General features: G+C 46.2%; 1 protein-coding gene across 1 annotated transcript; it reads right to left on the bottom strand.

The window, feature by feature from the left end:
* Nucleotides 1–11,761: 11,761 nt before the first annotated feature.
* Nucleotides 11,762–16,439, bottom strand: CHST2 (carbohydrate sulfotransferase 2). The gene has a single exon (XM_066326366.1). It carries the CDS (start codon nucleotides 16,324–16,326, stop codon nucleotides 15,040–15,042), a length of 1,287 nt encoding a protein of 428 aa, XP_066182463.1. The 5' UTR covers nucleotides 16,327–16,439; the 3' UTR covers nucleotides 11,762–15,039.
* Between the last annotated feature and the right edge of the window lie 7,774 nt (nucleotides 16,440–24,213).

Genomic DNA, 24,213 nt, shown 5'->3' with positions numbered 1-24,213 from the left:
CACTGAATTACCTTGGTAGTTTCAAGTACTCTTGGAATGAAAGGTATTTCAATGATAACTATTCACATTGCTTTTCATATACAAATATATATGTCATGAATAAGAGTAACGATATTCACAAAATACTTACAGACTCTTATTCAACAATCCCAAGAAGAGTACAAAGAAGTCTTATTTCATTGGGTTTTAAAAATGAAGCTCAAGTGACTTCACAGAAAAACACTGTGGCACAAAAAAGCAGCAGAATCAACCTCAAAGCAGATACATAGAAAAAAAATTAAATCTAGGGACAAAAACTTAAACTTGGATTACTTGAAATACTGCTATACTAAATACTATATTGAGAAAATAAAAATATATAAAATTTTAAGGGGAGATTGGAACTAAATGATCTCTAATGTCTCTTCCAACCCAAACCATTCTTATAATAATGATATAATGAACTTAACATTGCTTGTCATGTTTTTTGGTATGCAAAAGAATCCTGATGTTCAGTGTGTGTCCTATAAACAATCTAAGAAATGCATTCCAATTGGATTTGCAGCCCAGTTCAGAAATATAAGTAAGATTTGCTATAGTGCACATTGATTGGATGATTGATGCAGTTTAACTCGTGTTATTTACAAGTGAGAGAGCTTGACAATAAGTAGAAAACAGATTACACAAGTTTATTACACCCTCCCTCTCACTTACACCAACAAGTGATTACAATGAGAGTTATAATCATGGAAGATTTAAAGAGATGGACACACAACTGCACTGCCGGCTCAGCACCCACACTCCCACATACTGATGAGCGTACAATGTGTGCAGACACAGTTTGCAAAGCACTGGCACAGGAGCACACAGAGCCCTCTCTGCCTCCCTGGGGGCACATTGCACCTTTGTGTCACTCGTTTGGGGCCTGCCACCACATGCCTTCAGCAGGGCAGCACCGCTCAAACAGCACACTGGACCTGGGCAGGCGGTCACCAGCTCCTGGGAAATGATGTGTTCCTGGAGCTGGCACTCAATGTGCAATAAAGATCACTCCATTGCCCAGAAATTTGGTCTTGCATTGTTCTCTAGGCTGCCATCGATGTTTAATGCCTCACGGTTAGCTAGAAACAGCTTTATTCCACAGTGGGGTTCCATAATCTCACTCTTCCTTTGCCTCATTCTCCTCCTAAACAATCCAAACAACCTTACCTATATTCCACACTGGACCTGGGCAGCCTAGAGCAAGCACATGGCTACTTTCTACTTTGAATCATACAGAGTCAAATCAATTTGAAGGAAGTACTGCCCTTTTTGGAAAGTATTCATGCCAGAAATCCAGAAGAATCTGGTAATTATAAGAATCTGAAAATTATCCACAGAATCCATAACTCGGTCCTCCTCTAAGAAGGGAAATGACTAGGCAATATTTTGAACTGATTATCCACAGGAAAACCCTTGATTTAAAGATTTGCACATGAGCAGAATCCAGTTATGCTACTTCTAAACAGAGAGAAAACCATTTAAGACACATTAATATAGCCTATTGATAGGTATCTATACCCTTAAACATTCACTATTCTAAAGCTGTAACTTCAAGAATCTTGCATTGAAAAACTTTGGGAGAGTATCTCTGAAATAGATTCCAGAGACCAGAGCTTTTTCTATGGAAATTGGCTAATCCGGAGAGTTTTTTAAATTAGCTACTTAATTCCTGTCATTTTAAAATGCACTCCAGTAACACATTTGATCCTCACTTTTGTACTAAAACAAGGTACCACATCTTAGGCTCACAGCCAGCACATTGGGAGTTTTCTAGAAAATAAGGGTAATGCTTTTCAGAAGAAAGACTTCCAGCCAGCTAGTCTTGGATTTATGAATCTGATGAGCTTCATTCAGAAATATTCATCCTTCACTGAACTGAAAAGGTCATTCATTTTTCAGCCCCATCAAATAACCAGCTGATTTTGTTACATTACCTCCTGAACATTTCTGCTTCCCATCAGAAGAGCTAAACTTGCCATTGAAATAGAGATGCTCAGTAAAAATCAGACACATTGTCTAACGAGTCGGTGCATGGCCCATTTCAGCTGATACCCTGCCTGCCATTTCACACACTGAAATGCAAGGCATTTCGTGCTGAATATATTTAAGAATATAATACACAATCAAATCTCAATCCTGATTCATGGGAATAATGGGAGCATCCTTTTTAGTAATTTCAATCAATCAATCTGCATATTAAAGAATCTTTTCAAGATTTTAACAGTGAAAAACCCTAGGGTGAAGAGTCATGGCCCCTCAGGGTAGCACTTCAGAAAGCATATTCCAGTACCAAAAGCCAAGCCTCTCTGCTCACATGCCAAAAATCAGGTATGTGCAGAGAAAAAACGCATATGGAGGGAACAAGGGCTGGGTGCAATCTGCCCTGTCTGAGGTTGATTTCCTGGTTTTCCTGCAGGGGACTCCAAAAGGAGTATTGCCTCTGTTGTGTGAACAGATTTTTCTATCACCAGAGCCAACCTGAGCTGGTACTGAGGCGACTGCCAAGGCCATCACTTAACTGGATGAGGCTGCAATCCATTACTGAAACAAATATTGCAAGTGAATTTGATAGATCAGCTGTTCAGTTTGTTGCTTCCACTTCCCAAGCAGCTGCAGCTCTTCCCAAACTCACTGTATGGATTTTCTGACAACGAGTGTCACTACAGCGAAATCATGATGAACTAGCAGATAAGAAAGCAAGAGTGCCACATCAGCAAAACCAATTCCCACAACACCTTAGAAATAATAGGAGTGTTCAGGAAGCCAACTGCTCTTATTAAAATAAATAAAATATTTTTGGAAATACAGGGCAAAATCCTGCTTTCCTTTTACGTGAAGGACCCTAGTTTCAGTCTACGAGGTCATACTAAATTCCTGCTAGGACCAGAAGTGTTCCTGTGACCCTAAAAGCTCCATAGCAGGAAATTTGTAAACACAACCCTTGCTGCCAGGGCACAGACTGCTGTGAAACTGTATGTGAGAACAACTGCGGAACAATTGCCTGCCAGAGATGTTGCTAGGATGTGGCACAGTTCCAGCCTGGTGCAAGTTCTGGGGCACGTACTGCTCTGTACTTGGCTGCAGAGCAAAGCATGCAACTTACAGGGGCGTCCAGGGCAAGATGAAGTGTCAGTGACTGAAGCAAGCCAAACCCCAGGAACAAGGCAAGGCTAAAGCAAAATTCAACACACCTGGAAGCAATTAGCAGGTATTTCATCTCCATTTTCAGATGGGGGAGGATACACTTTAAACACTGCTCAGCCTAACAGAAGGGGTGTTGTTATAATGCAATATGCTTTATTAAAACAAGATGATACGTCTATACAAAAAGTAAATGTGCACCTCTTTACCTAGCCTGTCCTGAAAATCAAAACTGTCACACTATACCTCAGCTCCCAGCCGTAGTTTTCAGAAATTCATATTGAGTCTGCTGCCTGATAAGCTCTTGCCATTAGGTGTAAAAATCAAATTTATCTCCATTCTCATTCTTCAGATACCACGTCTTCAGTCGCCTGCTCATGCACCACTTGTTCCCTAAATGCTTCACATTAGCATAGAAATGCTTCCTCTAAATTGCCTTAGTTCCTTTTTTTACTTAAGAAGGGTTTATGTGAAAATTAAATGTCTATGAGTTAAGACCATATTCTAATCCTAATGCAATAATACTTTTTACTGAGCATAGGTTTTTAAATTAAGAATATGTTACATCAATGAACCAAATTTGTCCCTGTGTCTTACCATGTCCTGATCCTCCAGTCGCTGAGCAACCTCTTGTAGCACTGCCCCTGCCCCTGAATGTGTTCATCACACAGGCCAAGCCTGGATAGTTGGGATGCAAATATGTGCACAATTAGCAGCATTGCTGGACCATCTAAAAACCTTCTGAAAACACATTAAGTGATTCGTTGTATTTTTATGGCTTTTTTCTCACAGCCAATGGCTCAAAAATCTTGTTTATTCTCAGAGGATCAGGAGAGAAAGCAAGAGCTCTTGGACACAGGCTCCCCATCAGGCACAGAGCCCTGTAGGCTGCTCATGGCTGTTATAAGTCCTAATTGCCCCAATGTGTCGTTGTCAGAAACCCCTAGGACTGTCCAGTAGTGACATGACCTACTCCATCCATCCTCACCACAACCCCTCTCTGCAGAAAAGCTTCACTTAGACGTGTCACACAGGAGCTCTGAGCTGTGTCTCCCAGGCCACACTGCCACTAGAGGAGTTCAGATTTAAAGGCTAAGTACATGAACAATGAAGGGGAATAGATCTGCATCTGTGATGTATCCAGTGGCCTGAAAAAATAGAGTTCTGTACATACATAATGATGCCAGTGTGCTGCTTTTTTGTCACTACTACAACCCAGTAAATGCCAGAGATACATTGCTTTCACTGAAGTACCAGAAAGCCAAGTTATAAACATTAATAGCTTTGTATAATGAGGTATTTACTATTTGTCTTAGAATAACCATATCTCAAACAAACTTTTTAGACAATAACATGGCCTACTGTGCCAAATATGTTATCATCTCCTCACTGCCACAGTTGTTCATCAATCCCCAGAGTATCCAGCACAGCCTTGTACCAAAGAATGCTAGTACATTCTCTAATGCCAGTGTGGGTACAGGAAGTTCATTCACCACCTGGATATTACGGGGTACCCCCTTTCTCCCTCCAAGCCCACCCATTTAACACAGAAGCAGAATGCCCATCACCAGCAGCCTGCAAAGTGATCCCTTTTCCACACACCAGAGAAGAAAAAAGAAGACTGGGTATCTTGATTTAGCTTAAGTAACCTAATGCAGAAGAACTGCTGGGAACACTTGAAATAATTGTCTTAATTATAGAACAGAAGTACTAACTAAATAGATATAAGGGAATTTTAAAAACACAAACCAGCTTAAATGCATCATCTGCCTGTGCATTCAGCTACCCTTTCTCTAAAATTATGTTTAGTTTTCATTTCTTCCATTTTGCCTTCCCACAGGGATAAACTCAGCAGCTTCCCAAAAGGCTGCTACATGATGCCTTTATACCTAAGGCAAGAAAATCTAAGGCTTCCATATGAGAATAATGTATGTCCATTGTTTTAACCAGGAATTATGGCATATAGGGATGCACATTCATGGTGCTTAGAGCAGCTAACAGGACTCCAGCTGTAAGCCTACACACATGCATTTTCTCAGCATCTCCTATACAGAGGCTGATAAGTGAAAATGAGAAGCCATTATGAGTTGCTGTACCAAGACCTGAAGCCTGCACTGAGGAAAAGTCCATTGATTTTTTTTTATATGATTTAAGGAATCTAAGTGTAGTTTACAGGCTGTGCCACAGTCAAAGCCAGTAATTGTGAAACATTAAACTTCCAAACAATTCTTCATTCAGATAGACATGATGAAGATAAATGGCTGGCTACCACTCAGAGCAAAGCACTTACCAACAATATTCATTATGAAAGGACTAATTAGGCAACAAGGAGCCTGATCACTGTTCTGAATGAGACAGGAGTGAGACAAAAGCTCACCTGTGCAGGAGAGACTAGAGGTCAGGAGAACCATGTCCATTTCAGAAAGAAGACAAAGAGAAACCAACACATTCAAGAATTCATCTGTGGCTGCAGGCATGAGACAGGACCAGTAGATACACTAAAAGACTCCACATTGAAACCCAACAAGACATAAAAACGGCAATGAAATGCATAATTTTTTTTCTGTCAGTACACGTGTGCAAGAAACCATGAACTCTGAAGCCTCTCTTTACACGTAGGAGATTTGCCTGAGCATTGCATGTCCCTGAAGAGGTGTGCAGGTGTGCTCAGGTACAGGGGCAGAGCAGTACCAGGCAGCTCACGGTGCTGTGCCAGCCCTCCATGGCACAGATAGGACACAAATGCCCCTATAGCAGCAGAGCACCCCCAAGGCCTGAACCCCACACCCCAACAGCCCGGACTAACAACAGAGTCACTTACGACACCTCCACAGACGAGTTTTCTGCAAGCCCTCCCAGAGCCCTGTTGCCACCAGCAGCAGGTTTCTGGTGCTCATCTCCAGCACAGTTCAGCAGACAGCGCTCCGGCAGCAGCTCCACCCTCACAGCCCAGGCTCGCTGCAGGGTGTCCCGGCCCCATCCCACCCTCACAGCCCAGCCTCACCCTCACAGCCCAGCCTCGCTGCAGGGTGTTCCAACACCATCCCACCCTCACCCTCACAGCCCAGCCTCGCTGCAGGGTGTCCCGGCACCATCCCTCACAGCCCAGCCTTGCCTTGCTACAGGGGTGTCCCGGCACCATCCCTCACAGCCCAGCCTCACCCTCACAGCCCAGCCTCGCTGCAGGGTGTCCCGGCCCCATCCCACCCTCACAGCCCAGCCTCACCCTCACAGCCCAGCCTCGCTGCAGGGTGTTCCAGCACCATCCCACCCTCACAGCCCAGCCTCACCCTCACAGCCCAGCCTCGCTGCAGGGTGTTCCAGCACCATCCCTCACAGCCCAGCCTCGCTGCAGGGTGTTCCAGCACCATCCCACCCTCACAGCCCAGCCTTGCTGCAGGGTGTCCCGGCCCCATCCCTCACAGCCCAGCCTTGCTGCAGGGTGTCCCGGCACCATCCCTCACAGCCCAGCCTTGCTGCAGGGTGTCCCGGCACCATCCCTCACAGCCCAGCCTTGCTGCAGGGAGTCCCGGCACCATCCCACCCTCACAGCCCAGCCTTGCTGCAGGGTGTCCCGGCACCATCCCTCACAGCCGCCCCGCCGTGGCTCGGCCCCCTCAGCCCCCGGCGCCTCACGGCCGCAGCTCCCGCACAGCGCTTGCCCCGCTCCCGAGTGGCATTCCTTGCTCCGGCGCCCTGAGAGCCTCCTCCGTCCCAGCCGGGGCTCTTCCATGTGTTTCATCGGCTCTTTACACTGAAACGTGCCTGAGCACAGCAGCCCCACCAGCTCTCCGATGTGCGATTTTCCTGCAGTTTTGGCGACACCCCCACAAGCCAGGGCGCAGCAAGGCCTCGGCCTGGAAAGGCTTTAGCTCCGAGGGGAGCACAGAGCCTGCAGCAGCCCTGCCCATCCAAGAAGCTTCTGGTAAAGCCACACCATCCCCAGGAGCAGCTCCCCTCCTGCATTTATCCTCCCTGGAGCCCCCAGGAGAGCTCCCACCACACAGCAACCCCCTGGCCCAGAGCAGACCTCGGCTTCCATCTCCTTCTGCCAAGAAACAATTACCTCTCTGTGAGGGGAAAAGGCTGAGCAGCACAACCCCCAACAACTTTCAGGTGCCCCTTTTCTATATCCAATTCGTTAACATTCGGCATTGACACCTGTGGGGCATCAGCTCCCCAAAAGGCAGCGGCTGCCTCTCAGATGTAGCGTCAGATACAACATTTCCCATTTAAAGTAAAATAAAAGGGGGACTCGTGTGTCTAAGCTGTGTCCTGGGATGAGGGTTCCTGGGTTAAAATACCATAGCAGGTATTCTCTAGGCAGTAGCCACAACACTACACTTTTATACTGTGTATTTTTACCTCTGTTCAGCACGAAAGAACATGTAATTAGAGACCAGATGTTAAACTCTTACAAAACCAGAGTGTTGTGGTCAGCATGGGCTGCTGTATGCTCATTCCTTTAGAGGAGCAGAGAAGGATAAAGAACTGTTTTCCACCACTTGCTCCTCAGCACTGTACCCCTTTGAAGAAGGTGTCCTTTACCATTGACAGGTCTGGCAGTTTGTGGTGGGGCTACAGCCAGTGAAGCAGGTGAAAAGCACCAAGGACGTCAGCAGACTTCACCCCCAGACTCTGCTCTGGCAGTCAGACCTTTCTCACTGCTTCCCGAGCTGAAAGACCCCCAGTGCCTCCAACTGCCCCCTATGACACTGAGAAGGTCTGATGTAGCCATCACATCAAAGAACCATTTAGGTTCTAGAGACCCTTTATAATATCAAGTCCGACCATTAGCCCAGCTCTAAGCCATGTTGCTAAGCACCGCATCCACATGTCTTTTCAATACCTCCAGAGTTGGGGACTGGACCATTTCCCTGAGCAGCCTGTTCCACTGCTTAGCAAGCCTTTCAAAGTGATGAAATTTTTCCAAATATCCTATCTAAACCTTCATCCATGCAACTTGAGTCCACTTCCTCATTTCCTATCACTTGTTACTTGGGAGAAGAGAGGTCAAGCAGACATAAGGTGCTCTGAAAAATAAAACAGGTCACCACTCGACCAGCTTAGTACACCTAAAAACACCGGCTGAGTGTGCAAGGTGTCTGTTTATAGTAAATTGATCAAATAATTGAGATCTGAAGGACAGATCCCAGACCAGTACAGCAAACATACACAGAAACCACAAGTGGCAAATAAGCAGGTAATGGAAGCTGCCAAGAGTGATTCTCAAAGTTACATAAACACTAAATATGTCACTTTTCCATTTTATGTCTCCCATGATAAACTGTTTTGAGACCTGCACATGGCTTGAAACAGATAATTGTTGATAACCCTGACTGGTGGGAGAAGGAACCATCTGGCAGATGGAAAACAAGAAGGTGCCAAGAATTTAGCAGACTACAGGGCCTGTGAATTTATGCTAAGAGGTCTGCAGAGAGGAATATTTAGACAAAAGTTCAGCAACTCTGTTTCTATCTATACACAAAACAAACTGGAACATCAAAACTATCCAAATAATTATGAAAATTATTCCTGTTTGAAATTCATCTTGAAACTGTGAGGAAAATCAGTGAATCTAAAACTGTGAACGTAGAAGTGAGGAATTCTTTCTGTGTATCATGATTAACCACAAATGGTTGCAGCACATAGCATCACATTTCATCTTCTGTCCTTCAGGTTTCTGTCCTCACTGCTTTTAACATGCAAATGCCTTTATTCATCCTCTTCTGACCTTGCTGCATGGTATCATTTGTTTCTTTCAATTTTCCTTCACAGTATTTCTTTCTTCCTATAGCAGAGAAAGAGCAACTCCTGATAAGCCCCGCTTTGTATTCCTTTCCTTTCTTCTAAGGGAATTTCTTCTGCCTCTGTTCTCCTCTTTATCCTTCCTGGGTAGAACAAGGGATATCGCTGGATGCAGCGTTCTAATTGAGATTCCACATTTTTCCACTGAGATCACTACTCATTTGCCACTTTGCTGCTGACCCTTTGCAACAGCTGGGCTGCAGCCAATATCTCTTGCAAGTTAAAGGGGAGTGAGGACATGGCCCATGTCAGTAGTCACAGGCAAAACACAGTATTAATTTATGTAACATGTTTAGTGATTTTGGGCTGGTTTTGCTGATGCATCATGGATCACCACGAGGACCACACAGCACTGAGGTTGGCCAGAGGCATGGTGCAGTCTCTGTCCCTGCAGGCTTACAAGACCCACCAAGAGAAAACCTGGAGCAACCTAGTTTGATCTCATAAACTGACCCTGCTTTGAGCAACAGTTTGGACCAGAAACCCCCCATAGGCTCCCTCCAATAAAAATTTATGAGGCCATGATTTCCAGAGGCACCCTGAAATATAACTCCCACTGACTCCTGCATAATATTCCAATTCACATGAAAATGGCACATGCAGATATTCTTGAAAATCCAACTTAAAGCTTACTAGAATCTTTAGATTTCTTAATACTGTATCTGTAGAGCCCCTTCCAGTTAGCAACTTCCACTTCAATTGATGCTGTGACAGAGATGGCTCAGCATATCCCTCCTCCATCAGGCTGCTTCACTAATAATTTTTTCATTTGGGGAGTTCCTGCAACCACGTTTTCATTTCATTTTTCAGCATGAATGTCCTATTTCCATTCAAATCCCATCAGAATAGTGGCATTATATCCAGACAGAAGTTTGCAGTACCTCATACTAAAAGACCTGCAGGGTGTGCTGGCTAATCACCAATTTTTCTGAGAGGAACAAAGAGATGGTAACCCACCACTCAACCTCAATTCCCTTCCCATCACCCTGCTTATAACAAGTACATTCCTGTCTCAGGCCTGCAGTGGACACCAGAGAGCTCACCCACATCAGTTGGTGTAAATGGGTCTCTCACCGACAGAATTTTCTTCTGTGAAGAAATGTGCCATATATTTTTACACACATCTTACAGATTTGTGTTTCACTGCAGAAACATATGATTCTTAAATCCCAGTTCTCCCATTTTCAAAGCCATTATATTGCGATTTTTTTTTCATAGCTTTCATGGTGTTGATCTGTGTGAGGGAATGCCAGCTCTTCGTGGATCAAGGAAAGATGGGACACCTTACATTTTGCACTGATTCTCACAGAATTTGCATTGACCCAGCCTCTGCAGAGTCAATAATGCAGGCCCATTCTTGTGTTCCTTTCATAATCTCATGATGCAAGGAGCCCCGAGCTGCAAATAAAAACAAATACAAGGAAATTTTCCAACTTGCAAACATAAAACAGTCTGTGTTGTACCAATTCTATGCATTTTCTTTGCAGAAATGATAACTTACACGAAGAATCATGATGTCGCGACAGCCAAGAGCTGTTATTTAGACACATTAAGAGAATTCATTTGTTGCCAGGGAATACAGGTTTACAGGTAAACCAGATAAACCTTATTTTTTACTTTAAATGTGTGCAATATAATGAGTATTGCTGAAATGTCATTCTATGTATTCTTTAATTATATAACGTGTACATTTTTGCAAGATGTTGCACAGTATCTCTAATACAAAACACAAACCCTATGTACTGACTGCCAGGATAACTGGCAGAAAGCACTGACAGTTGAAATCAGATACATCAATGGCAAGCAGTCTCACACTCACTTAGAGCCCCCAAATTAAATCTGCTTACCTTATTCATGTGCATAATTCAGCAGAGTAATATTTACGCAACACCCTTAACTGAAATGGCTATAGAATAAGAACATTTTTGATCCATTCAATAAAGTAACATAACACAGGCAGCATTTGCCCCATGTTCAGCCTGTTCCTGTAAAGCAGCCCCACACAACCGGGCACAGCTGGCATTTACCACTCCAAAGGGACCCATGCCTGCATTTATGGGATGCACAGGAGCAAAGCTGGAACACCAACTCTGAGATCACCTGTGCGGTGTGCAAGGGCTCACATTAAATGCCTTTCGTTTCCAACACACCACCAGCAATTAGAAATGAAGGGGGAAATAATCTCACTACTCATGGTCTACAAGATGAGAAACACTTCTTTCAGGATTGCTTATAACCACCTGTATTTCACCTCTAAAGACCCAGGTTCTAATCATAATGGAAATACAAGACTTGTGGGTTTAAATTATATTCCTCTTCCCAGTCACAGCATGGAGTTTAATGTCTGACAAAATACAAGGTGATTGGAAAAATAAGGGACTTCCTCCTTTTGTTAAGAAATAATGAAAAACACTTGATTGAGCACTTTTTTCATTGTCAGTTCCAAGGTTAGCAGCAGCAACTTGCAGAGTTTTACAGATCTTGTGGTTTAGTTGAGTCAGTGGAAGACAGAAGGTCTTCCTGTTTTCGTGCACTGAATGATCATTGCAATTTACCCCACTTGTTTGATGCTCTGCTTTGCTCACAGCAGAAAGCAACATGAGGTTGCCCATTGGCCTTTCTCTTCCATCAAACAAACACACTAAAGTCTTCAGAACCATCTTCCTCCCATGCAACTGAGTGCACCCTGTACCTTATTTGTGCTACTGTTCCTTCACCAATACAAGCATTAGCTTCAGCTGAAGAAGCACACTGTAATTATTACATCAGAGAGAAAGCAAACCCAGGACTATTTTCAAACTTAAAAGTCAAGTTTATTCTGACCACAGCTAGTTGTCCCTCCTTACAAAATGAAAACTTCTTTTGTAACCATGGTCCTTCATCTTTCTGATACCCTATTTTTTCCTGTAATTTTTCACATTTAAAACTTTTTTCAATTCTGTTTGGCTTGTTAAAGTTCCTCTAATTCTATTTCTTGAATATAAAAAAAGGGCTAAAAATCGTCTTTTAATTGCCAGTTGTTCACATACATATTTGATAGAGCAGCATTAAACATAGGGTTTAGCCCACCAGCATTTTACACAAGCAGGATCCCATTCAGTTCTCCTGAAGCTTTACCTGAACAAACATGCATTCCTTTATTTTCACAAAATGAACATTACATTATTTCCTCTGCTCACCAAAGCACACCGGGGTACAACTGTACAGTATGTTGGGTGATTCCTTGCTGCAATGTAGTAGGTGGAGCTCAAATTACAGACCAGATTCAGACGCTGTAACTCTACTGGCAATGTTTGGATCAGGAAAGCGAAGCAGATGCTTGCAATGCACCACTATTAGAATAGCAGTGAGTGCTCGCTGAGTGACAGGATGATTTTTTTAACATAATTAGGAGCCAAAGGACATTTTTGGAAGCTAAGTCAATCGGGCTCATCTGTTTCACACTCCCGGAGGCAATCCATTCCTGTTCACTTTACCCATCCTGAAAACTTTCCCAAAAAAGACCAAGGAGTTCTGCACGCAGAAATCACTGCTCTTCAGCTCCCGAAATCAAAAGAGCTTTCGCTGTAACGCGCTGCCATGAAGAGCCCCCATCTAGAGACCTGGGCAAAGCTGCAGCGGGAGGCGGTGGCCGTGTCCCGGCGCTCCGGGGACAGCTCCAGGCGGGCTCCCCGCTCCGCAGCCTGCCCTGCCCACGGCAGCCGCCGGAGCACGGCCACGGCAGCGCGGGGGAGAGCAGGCAGCTTCAGAAAGCAGGCACGGAGAAAAAGCAAGCACCGTGCTCTACGAGCAGGTCAGATTTTCAATCATTGCCTCAGGACACAACAAACGAGGAAAACAAAAAGCCCCACTTTGGGTACGGCCCAAAGCCAAACATCCAAAACCCTCTCAGCACTGCACTGAACGTGCACAGTGGTAACACAAAACACATCATTCCGCAACAGTACGAGTACCTTAATCTGTATTTCAAATACCAAATTAACTATCCCTCCCATTTCTAACACTGCTGTCTGGAATCTGGGAATACATCCGAACAGGCCAATTAAAAGAGCTCCCATTGCTAGATTTTATGTTTTTTCACTGAAGGTAAAATGAGCTGAGGGAACCAACATGTAATGCAGTCATTCAGCAAGTGTATAGGCAACCTTATGCAACAATCTTTTAACTAGTTTATTAAATGTTTTTCCTTTTCAGAATAAATTCAACATCTAATGCCAAAATTTCATCAAGAACTCAAAAATCTTAGTCGCCAGTTATCAGCTGTTTAACTTGAGTTACAAGAAATAGACGTATTACACATCACTAAAATTTTCACACATACACCCACACATACACACACACTTATCAGCATCCTGTTTATATTTATTTATTTTCACAAATCAATCTCCTTTTCCCTACTCATACTATTCACATTTTCTGAAGGCACAACACCCAAATAGGCAATGTAAAATGTACTTCCTGTAGAAAAGTCTGTAGTCTCCTAAGAGAACTGTTTGGCAAAACTACGTTTGTTTAAAAACTCAAGTTCCAAAATGAGCCTTCAAAGAGCAGCAGAGAACACCAAGCTTAAAAACGCCTTAGGGTGTCTGCACTTTTCATATGCAACACACCACTTAACCTTTAATAAATCAGGACTTTTTCCAAGAAATTACAAAAGCAAAAGTAGCAAAATCTCTTCTTTTTTTTCTTTTTTTTTTTTTTTTTTTTTATCATCAAGTTTTAACGATGGGACAGGCTCTAGGCAGAGCTCCCAGAAAGAGCCAGACCACCATCTGGCTCCATCACAGAGCAATGACAATTCACAGGCAATGAGTCTCCAACCAGCGCTCTGAAATCAAACGCTGGGCTGGCTCCATAAAAGCTCTATTACAGCCGTGAACACACAGCTGTACATTTCCTCCCTCTTTGTACATAAATATACCCTTGGACACAGACAAAGGGAAAAAATAAATCATTTTATGCATTTTTTTCTATGCTTCCCTGCTATGCCTGTTACCAGTCGATGTCAAGAAATACCTTACGTATCTTATGTTTTGTTAGCACTATAGAATATATAATATATAGAATTTTATTTTTGTTTTCACACATGCTAATGTTTCCAGAATGATAAATGTCTTTTTAAATCCTGCATTTCTTGTCACGCTGTAAATCCATTTCTATTTGACAGTGACTCCTGGACATACAAGTCAAGACAAAAATAAATACTGCTGCGATGGCAAACGTTTTAAAACTCTTAGGACACTAATACAGTGGCACTTGAAAGACTTTTTAAATACAACGGAAAAGACAATAGTTAAATAGAAACCTGCTTTGACACAGCCATAAAACCTGCACTACACTTGTGAGATCTGTGTTTGTTTCTGCAAGAGCAGCTTCTGATCTTTGAACACGTCAAATGTTGCACTCCAGCCCTCCACCCATACCCTTCAAGAAGTCCACGCTGTCATTTTAAGCAAGCATCCCCTCCAGCTGTACATAAGCAACACCGTATTTCCCAAACAATTGAGGTAATTATAAAAATGAATATCATTTATTATTATTATTTTATTACTATCATGTCTGAACATTTGCTTTCATACAAAAGTCTGATTTTCAGCATTATGTTTTCCAAGGGCATCCCCTCCGCACCAAGGAAGATAAAGATGTGTTAGGAATTGTGCAAGAGTTTTTGTTACCCTCTTCAAACCCACAAGAACTTCATGAACACGATTTTGGTACAGAATAACTACCTGGCGTTTTAGAGAAGGAAAAAAGGGGCTTTACACATATTCTCAGTTCCACTTGTTTTGTTTTTTTTTTGTTTTTTTTTTTTTTTTTTAAATCGCATCTAACCCAATGCAAGGGGCGGGTAATTTAAAAGAAAAAAAAAAAAAAAAAAAAAAAAAAAAAAAAAAAAAAAAAAAAAAAAAAGAAGGAAGAACAAAATCATCACATTACGGTATGTTACCCTTCAGCAGTCTTTGGAGGAAATCGGAGACCAGGCTGCTTTTCCCGGCTCCCTCCCTCCCCTCAAGGCAGCGGGAGCGGCTCCTGTGCCCGGGTCCGCCACCCGCGGGCGCCGCTGCCCCGTCACAGCCGCGGCTTCCTGAGCAACGTTCTGCTGAGGTCCTTCACCTCCTCGGGGCTGCCCACCCGCTCGTAGCCCAGCAGGGCCATGGGCTGGTGGCAGTACTCCTCGACCTGCTTGATCTGCTGGTAGCTGAGAGCAGTCCTCCAGGCACTCAGCGCCTGGGTGGCGTTCCTGGCCGACACCACGAACGGCTTGGAGGAGTAGCCGGGGCCACTGGTCATGTTGAGGGCGAATTTCTCCATCTCCGGGCTGACCGCCAGGTTCACGAAGCCGTACACCTGCCGCAGGGTCTTGATGGGCTCCACCACCAGGTCCTCGTAGCGCACGGCCATGTAATTGCCCTGGAGCCAGTCGGGGGGGTGCAGAGCAGTCTGCAGGGTCTTGGCCATGCTGCTGCAGATGACCTCCATGGCACCCAGGGCATGGTAGTCCGAGCCGCCCCCCGCCTCCTTCTTCCCGCCCAGCTTGTGGCCAGCATCGAGGAAGGGCATGCGGTGGATGTGCGGGTCCCGGCTCCTCACCACCTGCAGGCTCTCCCGGATGAGGCCGTGCCGGGACTTGATGCGGGAGCTGGCGACGGCCCGGGGGTCCCGCACCAGATGGATGACTTTGAGGTCCAGGGTCGGGTCCCGCATGAGCGGGGCGAGGACGGCCAGGTCAAAGACGCGCACGCCCTTGATGACCAGCGTGCGGTACTTGTGGCATTCCTCCTGGAAGCGGCTGAGGCGCTGCGGGGGACACTTTTTACACACCCGGTCGTCCACCATGCCCACCACCTCCTTGCGATAGGCCGGGCAGAGGGGCGAGGAGCAGATGACCTTGTTGGTGGCCGCCCCGAAGATGCCGAGCGTGGTGAGGTTCTTGCCGGCGCCCGCCGTGCTGTAGAGCTGGAAGACGGAGAGGTCGCATCGGTAGAGAGAGCTCAGCATGTCGCGGGCCGCCCCTTGCAGCGAGACGGCGTCCCCGGGGTACAGCTTCTGCCAGACGTGCCACACCGGCTCGTAGAGGAAAAAGACCTCGGGGTTCTGGTTGAAGAGCTCCCCGAAGAAGGACGAGCCCGAGCGCCAGGTAGTGAAGACATAGACCAGCTGCCGCCGGGCGCCCGCCGGGCCGCGGCTCCCGGGCGGCGGCGGCGGCGGCGGGTGGCGGCGGGGGGCTGCCGGGGGCTCCCCGCAGCGCCGCGGCTCCCGCCGCCACTTGTACTCCAGCAGGTTGAGCGCGGCCAGCAGCAGCAGCAGCGCGTAGCCCAGGCACAGCGCCAGCGCCTTCCGCCGGCACACTTTCATGCTGGGCGGCGGCGGGGCCAACTGTTGCTCAGCGCCCCGGCGCCCCGGGGCCCGCGGCGGGCAGCAGGGCGCGCCGCCCCCGGCGCCGTCTCCCGGCCGGCCCCCCGCGCCCGGCCCGCATAGCGCAGCCGCCGCGACGGCCCCGCCGCCGCCGCCCCCGCCCCTGCCCTACTTAGCGGCGGCGCGGCGGCCCGCCCGCCCCGCGCTTCTCCCGCGCCGCCATCGCCGAGCGGCCGCGGGCCCCGCCGCAGCGCAGCTCACGGCGGCCGCCGGGCCGAGGCGGACCCGCGCTCCGCTCCGCCCCGCGGCGCCGAGCGGCGGCGAGGGGCGGGCGGGGGCCGCGCCGCCCCGGCACGGCGCATCGCCGCCCGCCCCGCCCCCGCCGCGCCGGGAGAGCTCCGCTACCGCCGCCGAGGGGCGGCCCCGCTTGGCGCCGCCCGCCCCGCGCTCGCCATTGGCGGCCCCGCCGCCCGGCCTCGGGCTGCGGCGCTCCGCCCGGCCGCCCCCGGGGGCAGCCCGCACCGATCGGCGCCCACCCGGGCGCGGCCGCCGCTTCTCCGAGCCCCTCTCTGCCGGAGCGCTTCCGTCCGCCCTGCCCGGCGGGAGGCTCCTCAGCGGGCACTCATCGCACAGCGGAGCTGCGCCGGTAACGGGACAAACAGAAGAGGGGAAAAAACCCTGCAAGGCCTGAGAGGATTCCGAGCCCAGCCCCCCCCTTATCTTGGTTTGTGCAAAAACTCGGAGTTCTCAAAGCTTCTCCAAAACATTAAAAAAAACCCTCGCACTGGATCTTGCTGACAGAGCTCAGCACGAATCCGTCCGCCCGCAGTTCTTCACAGTGTTTCTGTAACCGGTGCCCGGTCACCGGGCAGCCCCTTGGGTCGTGGGGTGGCCGGAGCGCGGTGCTGCCCCGAGCCCAGCGCAGCCCCGCTCAGGCCGCCCGCCCACGGCAGCTCTGGCCCGAAACTCCCTGCCCCGGCTGGGAACCCAAACGGGCAGGGCTTTCTCCTGTGTCCTGGAGACACAGCGCTGTGCCAAGGGCAGCGTAAGCAGCGGTGCAGCTCCAGGCAGCACCGGTGCTGTACAGACTACCACATCCCCAAAATGTGCCTGAGAAGGGCACGGAGTGGCGGGTCCCGCGGGGACAGCGCAGTTGCGGGTCACAGGCTTCCCCTGGGCTTCCGGCAATGCCCAGTGCCTCTTGTGGAATTTTCCCAGCGGTTTCCTCCGCCCCCGACCGAGCTCGGAGCGCTCCGGGGCTGCTCGCGAGTTACAGAAGCGTTTGGCGGCTCTCTCCTGTCCAGTGCTTTCTGTCCCCAGCAGCTCTCGCACCGGCGCAGCCTCTCCCGTGCACAGACATCCGCGGCGTTCCTCCCCGGGCAGCTGCCCCGGCTCGGACCGATCCCTCCACAACAGATGACACTGGGGAGATTTTGCTGGAACGTTTGTAGCAGCACGGATCTGACATTACAGCAAAAGCTTTTTCACTTAGAAAGCAGATAAAGCACAAATTCACCCGGTGTGTGTCTCGCCTGGTAACACGCTATTTAATAAAGGCAAGAAAACAGTACAAAAGGGTGAAGGAGCTAAATGCGTAAGCAATCTTCATATCCCTTATCAAAAAATTTCAATATTCCTCCCACATTTTCTGCAGGGATATTAACAGCCATACTCCCTTTCTGGAAAAACTTCTAAGCCCCTTCCAGCCTCCAAGTGCAGGGTAAGATCCGTAGGAGGGCTGCTCTCTTCTCTCCTTGCTCCTCCGAACCTGCCCGGGCAGGGTGGCAGCGGGGACCAGGAGCTCCCCCGGTGTGCGACAGCAGTGCCACCCTCCGCCGCTGTCCCGGCTGCGACACGGCCCCAAACCGCACAGAGCCGCCCCGCAAGCTGCCAGCGAGGCCGGCGGCAGTGTTCAAATGTCACCGTGACTTTCCATACAGAAGTAATTTGTTAACAGCAGACTTTAAATAATCATTAAATATTCCAGAAAAAGTCTCTATTTCATCAAAAGTCAGGGGGAAGGGGAAGGCATTTTTTTACCCCGCAATGCTCCAGAGGCAGTCTTTAAAACCACATTGTGTGCTAATTATTTGTTTCTAGTTAGCAAAAGAAATGTGCAGTTTAAACCTGATGAGCTTGAAAGGATTGACTTGTAACTCTTGAAACGGTACAGAGTGAAAAATAATAAGCCTCTGGAGCATCTTGTAGCACAAAATCGTGCAGTTATTTTATTCTTTAGTTCTAATTCGTGAGTTCTTCACATAGAACAAGACTTCTGGTTTTTTTATATATTTTGATAAAGGTTCACATCAAATACTTATGGCTTTCCATGCTCACTTACAGATGAAATGACCATCACCTAGCTAAAGCAGAAATGTTTTTCATTCTGGAATGGCCTGTAGTAGCATCAATTAGCCTTTATTAGATGATGAATGACAACGGCAGTACTGAAACACTGGAGTTCATAAAGCAATATCTCCCACCACTATTGTTCTGCAGCACTAATGCAATAAAGGACAGACACTACAGGGAGCAAAACCAATCCATAGCAGTGAAAAATCCGTACAATACCATGAAGTTCAAATTAATCCCTTCTTTCCATTTCACTTGGTTGAAGAGAGATATGAAATTTCCTGAAAAAACCCTACAATGCCAGCTCCGGTTCTTACAGCATTTAATATGTAGCAAGTAACAAATAAAGATAAGCAAACCTGAACTGCAGGTATAACATTTGAAATGGTAAAACTCATCAGTAAAGCCAAACATGAAGAGCTGTAATTGGATTGTGCACCTTCCCTGCTGTTACACAGTGGTCACATCTCTGAATCAGCGAGCGCAGGAGTGCTGACAGCAGCGCTGCCTTCACCACACTGCTCCGACACCACGAGGACAGCACCAGGCCCAGCAGCCCCTTAATCCGACCTGCGTGCTGCTAAACAGAACCTTATTTTTCAAAACTGGAGCAATGTAGGTATTTGTGCTGTGCAGGTGGATCCAAGAACCCACGCACAACGCAACTGCAGTCGGTCAGGTTCAGTGCAGATGCTTTATCTGATCCCCCCAGAAGTTTCAGACCTCCTAGTCATGTTAGCGCTTTGGATAACTTAGTATCAATGAATACTGTACATGTTTATAGGAAGACATTTATACAGACAACTTCGAATTCACAAGTTTGGAGCTTTGTTTAGTTGGGTTTTTAAAATCATTTATATATCTGTTGCAAAGCATTAGAAACATAATATGGCAAAGAAACACAAAAGTATAAAAAAAGGTAAGAGACACAGAAAGTGTGAAAGAGGAACATTCTGCAGCTGAACAAATACAGCTCTTTACAAATATATTCAGGTACTTCAGTGTACATTTTCCACCCTCTATTTTACTTCATGTCAATCTATTTTAGGCTCACTAATTTCAGTGTACTAGATCCCCCATGTCAAATAATAAATAGTTGCCTTTCTTCAAAAAAGGAAAATTCATAATCAAAAAAGTAAAATTCAAAGACCCAACAGCTCTTTCTAGGCCAGTTTTACTTTTTGACAATTACATGTAGTTTCCTTTGAGGAGCAGAAAAGAATGCTCCTTTTCCAGGGCAGATTGTTACACACTGCAAAACTCAGAAGTAGGGTGGCTCTGTTTACCTCAAACTCTGCAGCCAGCAATGTGTAAAAGTGAGAGATAAATACCTGCAATTAAAATGCCCCAATTTAAAATATGAGGGGAATTTTTTTTTCATTCAATACTTAAATATTTGATGTTACAGTTTAGTATTTTATCTTTAGTAACTATGTTCATGAATTTTACATGTAATATTTAGCCAACCCAAATCCTGACTAGCTGAATTTCTTCCTCCCTCAAAGTGATACAGTCAGAATTCTCCCAGATCCCCTCCACAACATCCCTTCATTTAAGCAATGGGGCTGAAAAAGGTTTCATCCTTACGGGGACACTCCCCAACTTTCTATTTTTTCATGCTCCAAGATTTGCCTTTCTCATGTTGACAAGGATGCAATGGGCACAAGAAGTTTTTCCTGAAGTCAAACTTGAGCAAGATTTTATCTTTTAAAATAAATTGAAAGATGGAGATTTATGCTGTTATACACCTAGTGTGAGATAAGTTTAAATAAGATTAAATAGTCCTGCATCTAGCCTGATCTATGCAGGTTAAATAGAGCTCCTGAATTCCTTAAACATTGCCCAAAAGTGAGATTCTTAAAACTAAAGCACAAATAATATACCACAAAACGTGAACAAAATTTATATAAAATTGAGTAGCTCTCAAAACTTGGGAAACCTATGAATATGTTTAAGACTGTATTTTAGTCTCACCACTGGAGATGAGTGAGAAGAATCTGTACAGTAGCATTTAGAATTGCAGGTGTTTATATTTTGCACCCTTCCCTTTTGGTATTGTGCTGATGTCTAAAGAGCATATTCAACACGTCACGCAGCAGTGGCAGCTGCTTTCTCTCAAAACACACTTTTTTCCAGTAATGTTGAATCCTTCAGCAGCCATTCCATTAAGTGATGGCAGTCACAATCTGCCTCCTAAAGTATCCGTTTTCTCTTGGATCTTCCTTCTGAGCTGTGCATGCAGAAGCAGCTGCCAGGGACCAAAATTAAAGCAGCCACTCATAAGCCAGAAATACAAGGCCAAGTGGAAAACCTGTCTGTAACAAGCTGTTCCCTTCCACCCAGTTTCTCTTTCATGTTCCCTTCCAGTTGCACAGGTGACATTTTCAATAAGCTTAATTTCAATAAATATTTATAAATTTTTGTTTGTACAGCTGAAGGAATTCCAGAACTTTGCAAATGTCCTGGGGACACTGCAGCGTAGATTAGTCTCTATTTGATTTTTATTAAAATTATAAATCTTTTTTTTTTTTTTTTTTTTTTTTTCTGTTGTGTAACTGGTTTAAGTTCTAAAGGAAATTAAGAGACAATACTTTTATAACCACATACCTTTAAAACCACGAGCAGTGCGCTGTTTCACATCAAAAGCCTCCCAAACCTTTTGCAGGTCACACCTAAGAGCTACCTCAGCCCCACACCTTCAGGCATCTCTAAACTCCCTCCAACTAAACCCATGATCCTGGTTAATGACTGTCCCAGCACCCTCCAGCCCCGGGCCTTGGGGTGCCCCGGAGCCCTTCAGCTGCTCAGGGCAGCCCTTTCCCTGGACAGCATCCCTGTCCCAAAGACCCCAGGAATGTCCCATAACATTCCTGAAATGGCGTGAAAGATGAGGTTTTCCCTGGTGAAACTGCCTAGAAATCAGGCTTTATTACAAACTTATCTTCTTTCTTTCTCTATTTTTTAAAAATTTATTTAGTATAACTACCCTGTGCAAACAGAGAGGATGAGAATGTCCAGCCCCTTAGTTCATACAATGGTCAGAATCCAAACCCAGTCTCATGTCCAAAAGTTTATAGCCAATTCTTTTCCAGAATTTGCCCAAGGCAAAAATCTCCGTTCAGTTAATCAGCAGACTGTTCTTTTCTCATAGCACAGGGGAGATAGCCCGAAATGCCAGGAAAAAAAATCACCAGCAACCCAAGAGATGCAGATTTAGTGGTGAAAATGCCCAGTATCAGCGGTAGTCCAAATGTCTACACCATAATAAGTTCAGAAGATTCATCTCTGAACACATCTCAATGTGGTCAGTGTTTGCTCTGGCAGGATCTAGCAGGTGAAAACATTTGGCTGACTCATTCCTGAAACACCAGAGCTGTACCGCTCCAGCATGGCTCAAGAAAGCTGAAAACTGGTTTTTACTCCCAGTGATGGCTTTGGTGATGATTCTGATTGCTGGTAATGATCCTGGAAGTTCAATCCCGGGCACAGGCTGTTCCATCTTCCACAAATCCAAATGGTATGCATCAATTCCACCCTCCTCTTCCCACGCCAGCTAAATTTTAAAACAAGAACAGTTTGTCATACAGAATTAAGAAATTCTGCCAGGTTAAATCTTTCTGTGAAAGATTTCTGAGAGCTTTACACGGGCCGTATGCTTACCCTTTCTCCTTGCCCACCTCCCTCCAGGCACAGTAACCATACACAAGCTCTAATCTCAGACCTATGTCCAGGCTCAGGAGGCAAAGAAAGATTCAGGAGACACATTCCACGCTTGTCTGCACACAGCCTCTTAGCGAGGTCTTGAAGAGTCAAACTGATGGTCTGCATTTAAGGCAAACAGCTACAACAAGTTCCCCAGTCCACACAAGAGTAAAAATAGAGCAAGGTCCAGGGATATCAAAACATCCCGTGTTTAGGAACTCTGAGCTCTAAGCAGAGACTCTCAGTAACTGGGATTTGTAATCTATCCCAAAGGAATACTCTGCACTCCAACATCAAGTTCATATCCCAGCCTTTCCCATCTTGTGGGGGCATCTGAGGTCTCTTTCCTCTTTTTAATCTTTCACAGATCTTGCAGAACCTAAATTGTCTTGGAGGTATTTGCTCCTCTCAGGCTTGAGTGCTGTGTTCAAATGTCCCTGGAGCAAAGGGGAGAAGGAGAGAGGCACAGCCTGGAGCAGCTCACGGCTGCTGAGGGATGGCCCCAGTTCTGCACCTCAGCTGCCCACCCTGTGCCCACTCAGCCCTGCACAGGGCAAGCCGTCAAACAGGGCAGCACAAAGGACAGAACAGGACAGCACCTGCGCCCAAAGCGGCACCGAGGTGTGACACCGGCCCAGCCACAGCACTGAAGGTCCCACTGCACATCCCCGCCCTCCCTGCCCTCCTGCAAACCGCTGCTCATCATCTCCCCATCCCAGCGGCAGCCCCAAGTGGGAGTTTCCTTCCTTCAAGAGAGATTTTTACAGACGGCTACAGAGCGAGCAGCCTGTGCCTCATTAATGAGCTAGAGGAGCACAGGGGTCACTGTTGACAGAGGAACAGCAGCAGCCATTAGGCTTGGATAACACAGGCAGAACAGCATCAAGCAGCAGAAGAGCTGGTGAGGCCAAGGAACTGTTCATGCATGACAGACACGAACATTGCTCTCTTCTAGGTTAAAAATAAAACCATTTCTGGATATCAGCGAACTGACAAATTTATTGTTGCCACGTTAATTGGAAAATTTTCTGTATAAAATACAAACCCAAAGCAAATAAGACAAAAAAGTTCTTGTGAAACTACCATTTCCTCTTTAAATAACCACAAACAGAAAACTTTCCAGCTTATGACAGAGTTACACAGTAGAACATCCCAGCACAAGACCAGACATCAGAAGTGGCAAATGGCAGAGGCTCACCCGTGGAAGCCAACACCATAGAGCCAGAAGCAGGTGGAGGAAGGAACAGTATGCAATTGTTTAAGATTTCTGAATCCTACAGGGGAAAGAGATTTGGACAAAATTAAATTAGCATTTTAGTTGTGATCCTTACAAAAGTGGCTTACAAGCAGCAGCTCCAGCAGTAGCAAGAACCACCCAAGTACTGGAAGTCTTGCAACAGCACATGCAGCAATGAGAAAAAGAAATTTTAAAATACTACTGTGAACTGTTTTAATAAAATTACTTCCGCAGCCTTATTCAGAAAATGATACGATTTTCAGACTGACAATATCAGATTTGTAATTTGATAAATCTCATTATACTGAGCAGTGCTTGATTTTAAGAGAAGGTAACTAAAATTCTCATCTAGGTTATGCCACTGTTGCTGTCCTCCTCTAGAATATTCACCTTAAATGTCCAGGGTAGACTGAGAACAGCTCCCACCACAAACTCCTCACACAGCTGTACAGAAGTGCAGGAAGCTATCTATCTAAAAACCACCAAGTGCCGACCTTAGTCCATCTGCAGCAATACAGCAATGCTTTGCATTTTTACTTATTCAAAGCGTTAATTCCACTGAAGCGCTGTCAGTGCCTGTGGAGGAAAACCCCACG

This window comes from Sylvia atricapilla, chromosome 10 (genome assembly GCF_009819655.1).
Source record: "Sylvia atricapilla isolate bSylAtr1 chromosome 10, bSylAtr1.pri, whole genome shotgun sequence".
Taxonomy (NCBI): domain Eukaryota; kingdom Metazoa; phylum Chordata; class Aves; order Passeriformes; family Sylviidae; genus Sylvia; species Sylvia atricapilla.
The sequence above is the reverse complement of the archived record's forward strand: the minus strand, read 5'-3'. Positions and strand labels throughout refer to the sequence as shown.

What these genes read in the sequence shown, in the direction of transcription:
- CHST2 (XM_066326366.1), bottom strand. Translation starts at nt 16,326, where the DNA reads ATGAAAGTGTGCCGGCGGAAGGCGCTGGCGCTGTGCCTGGGCTACGCG.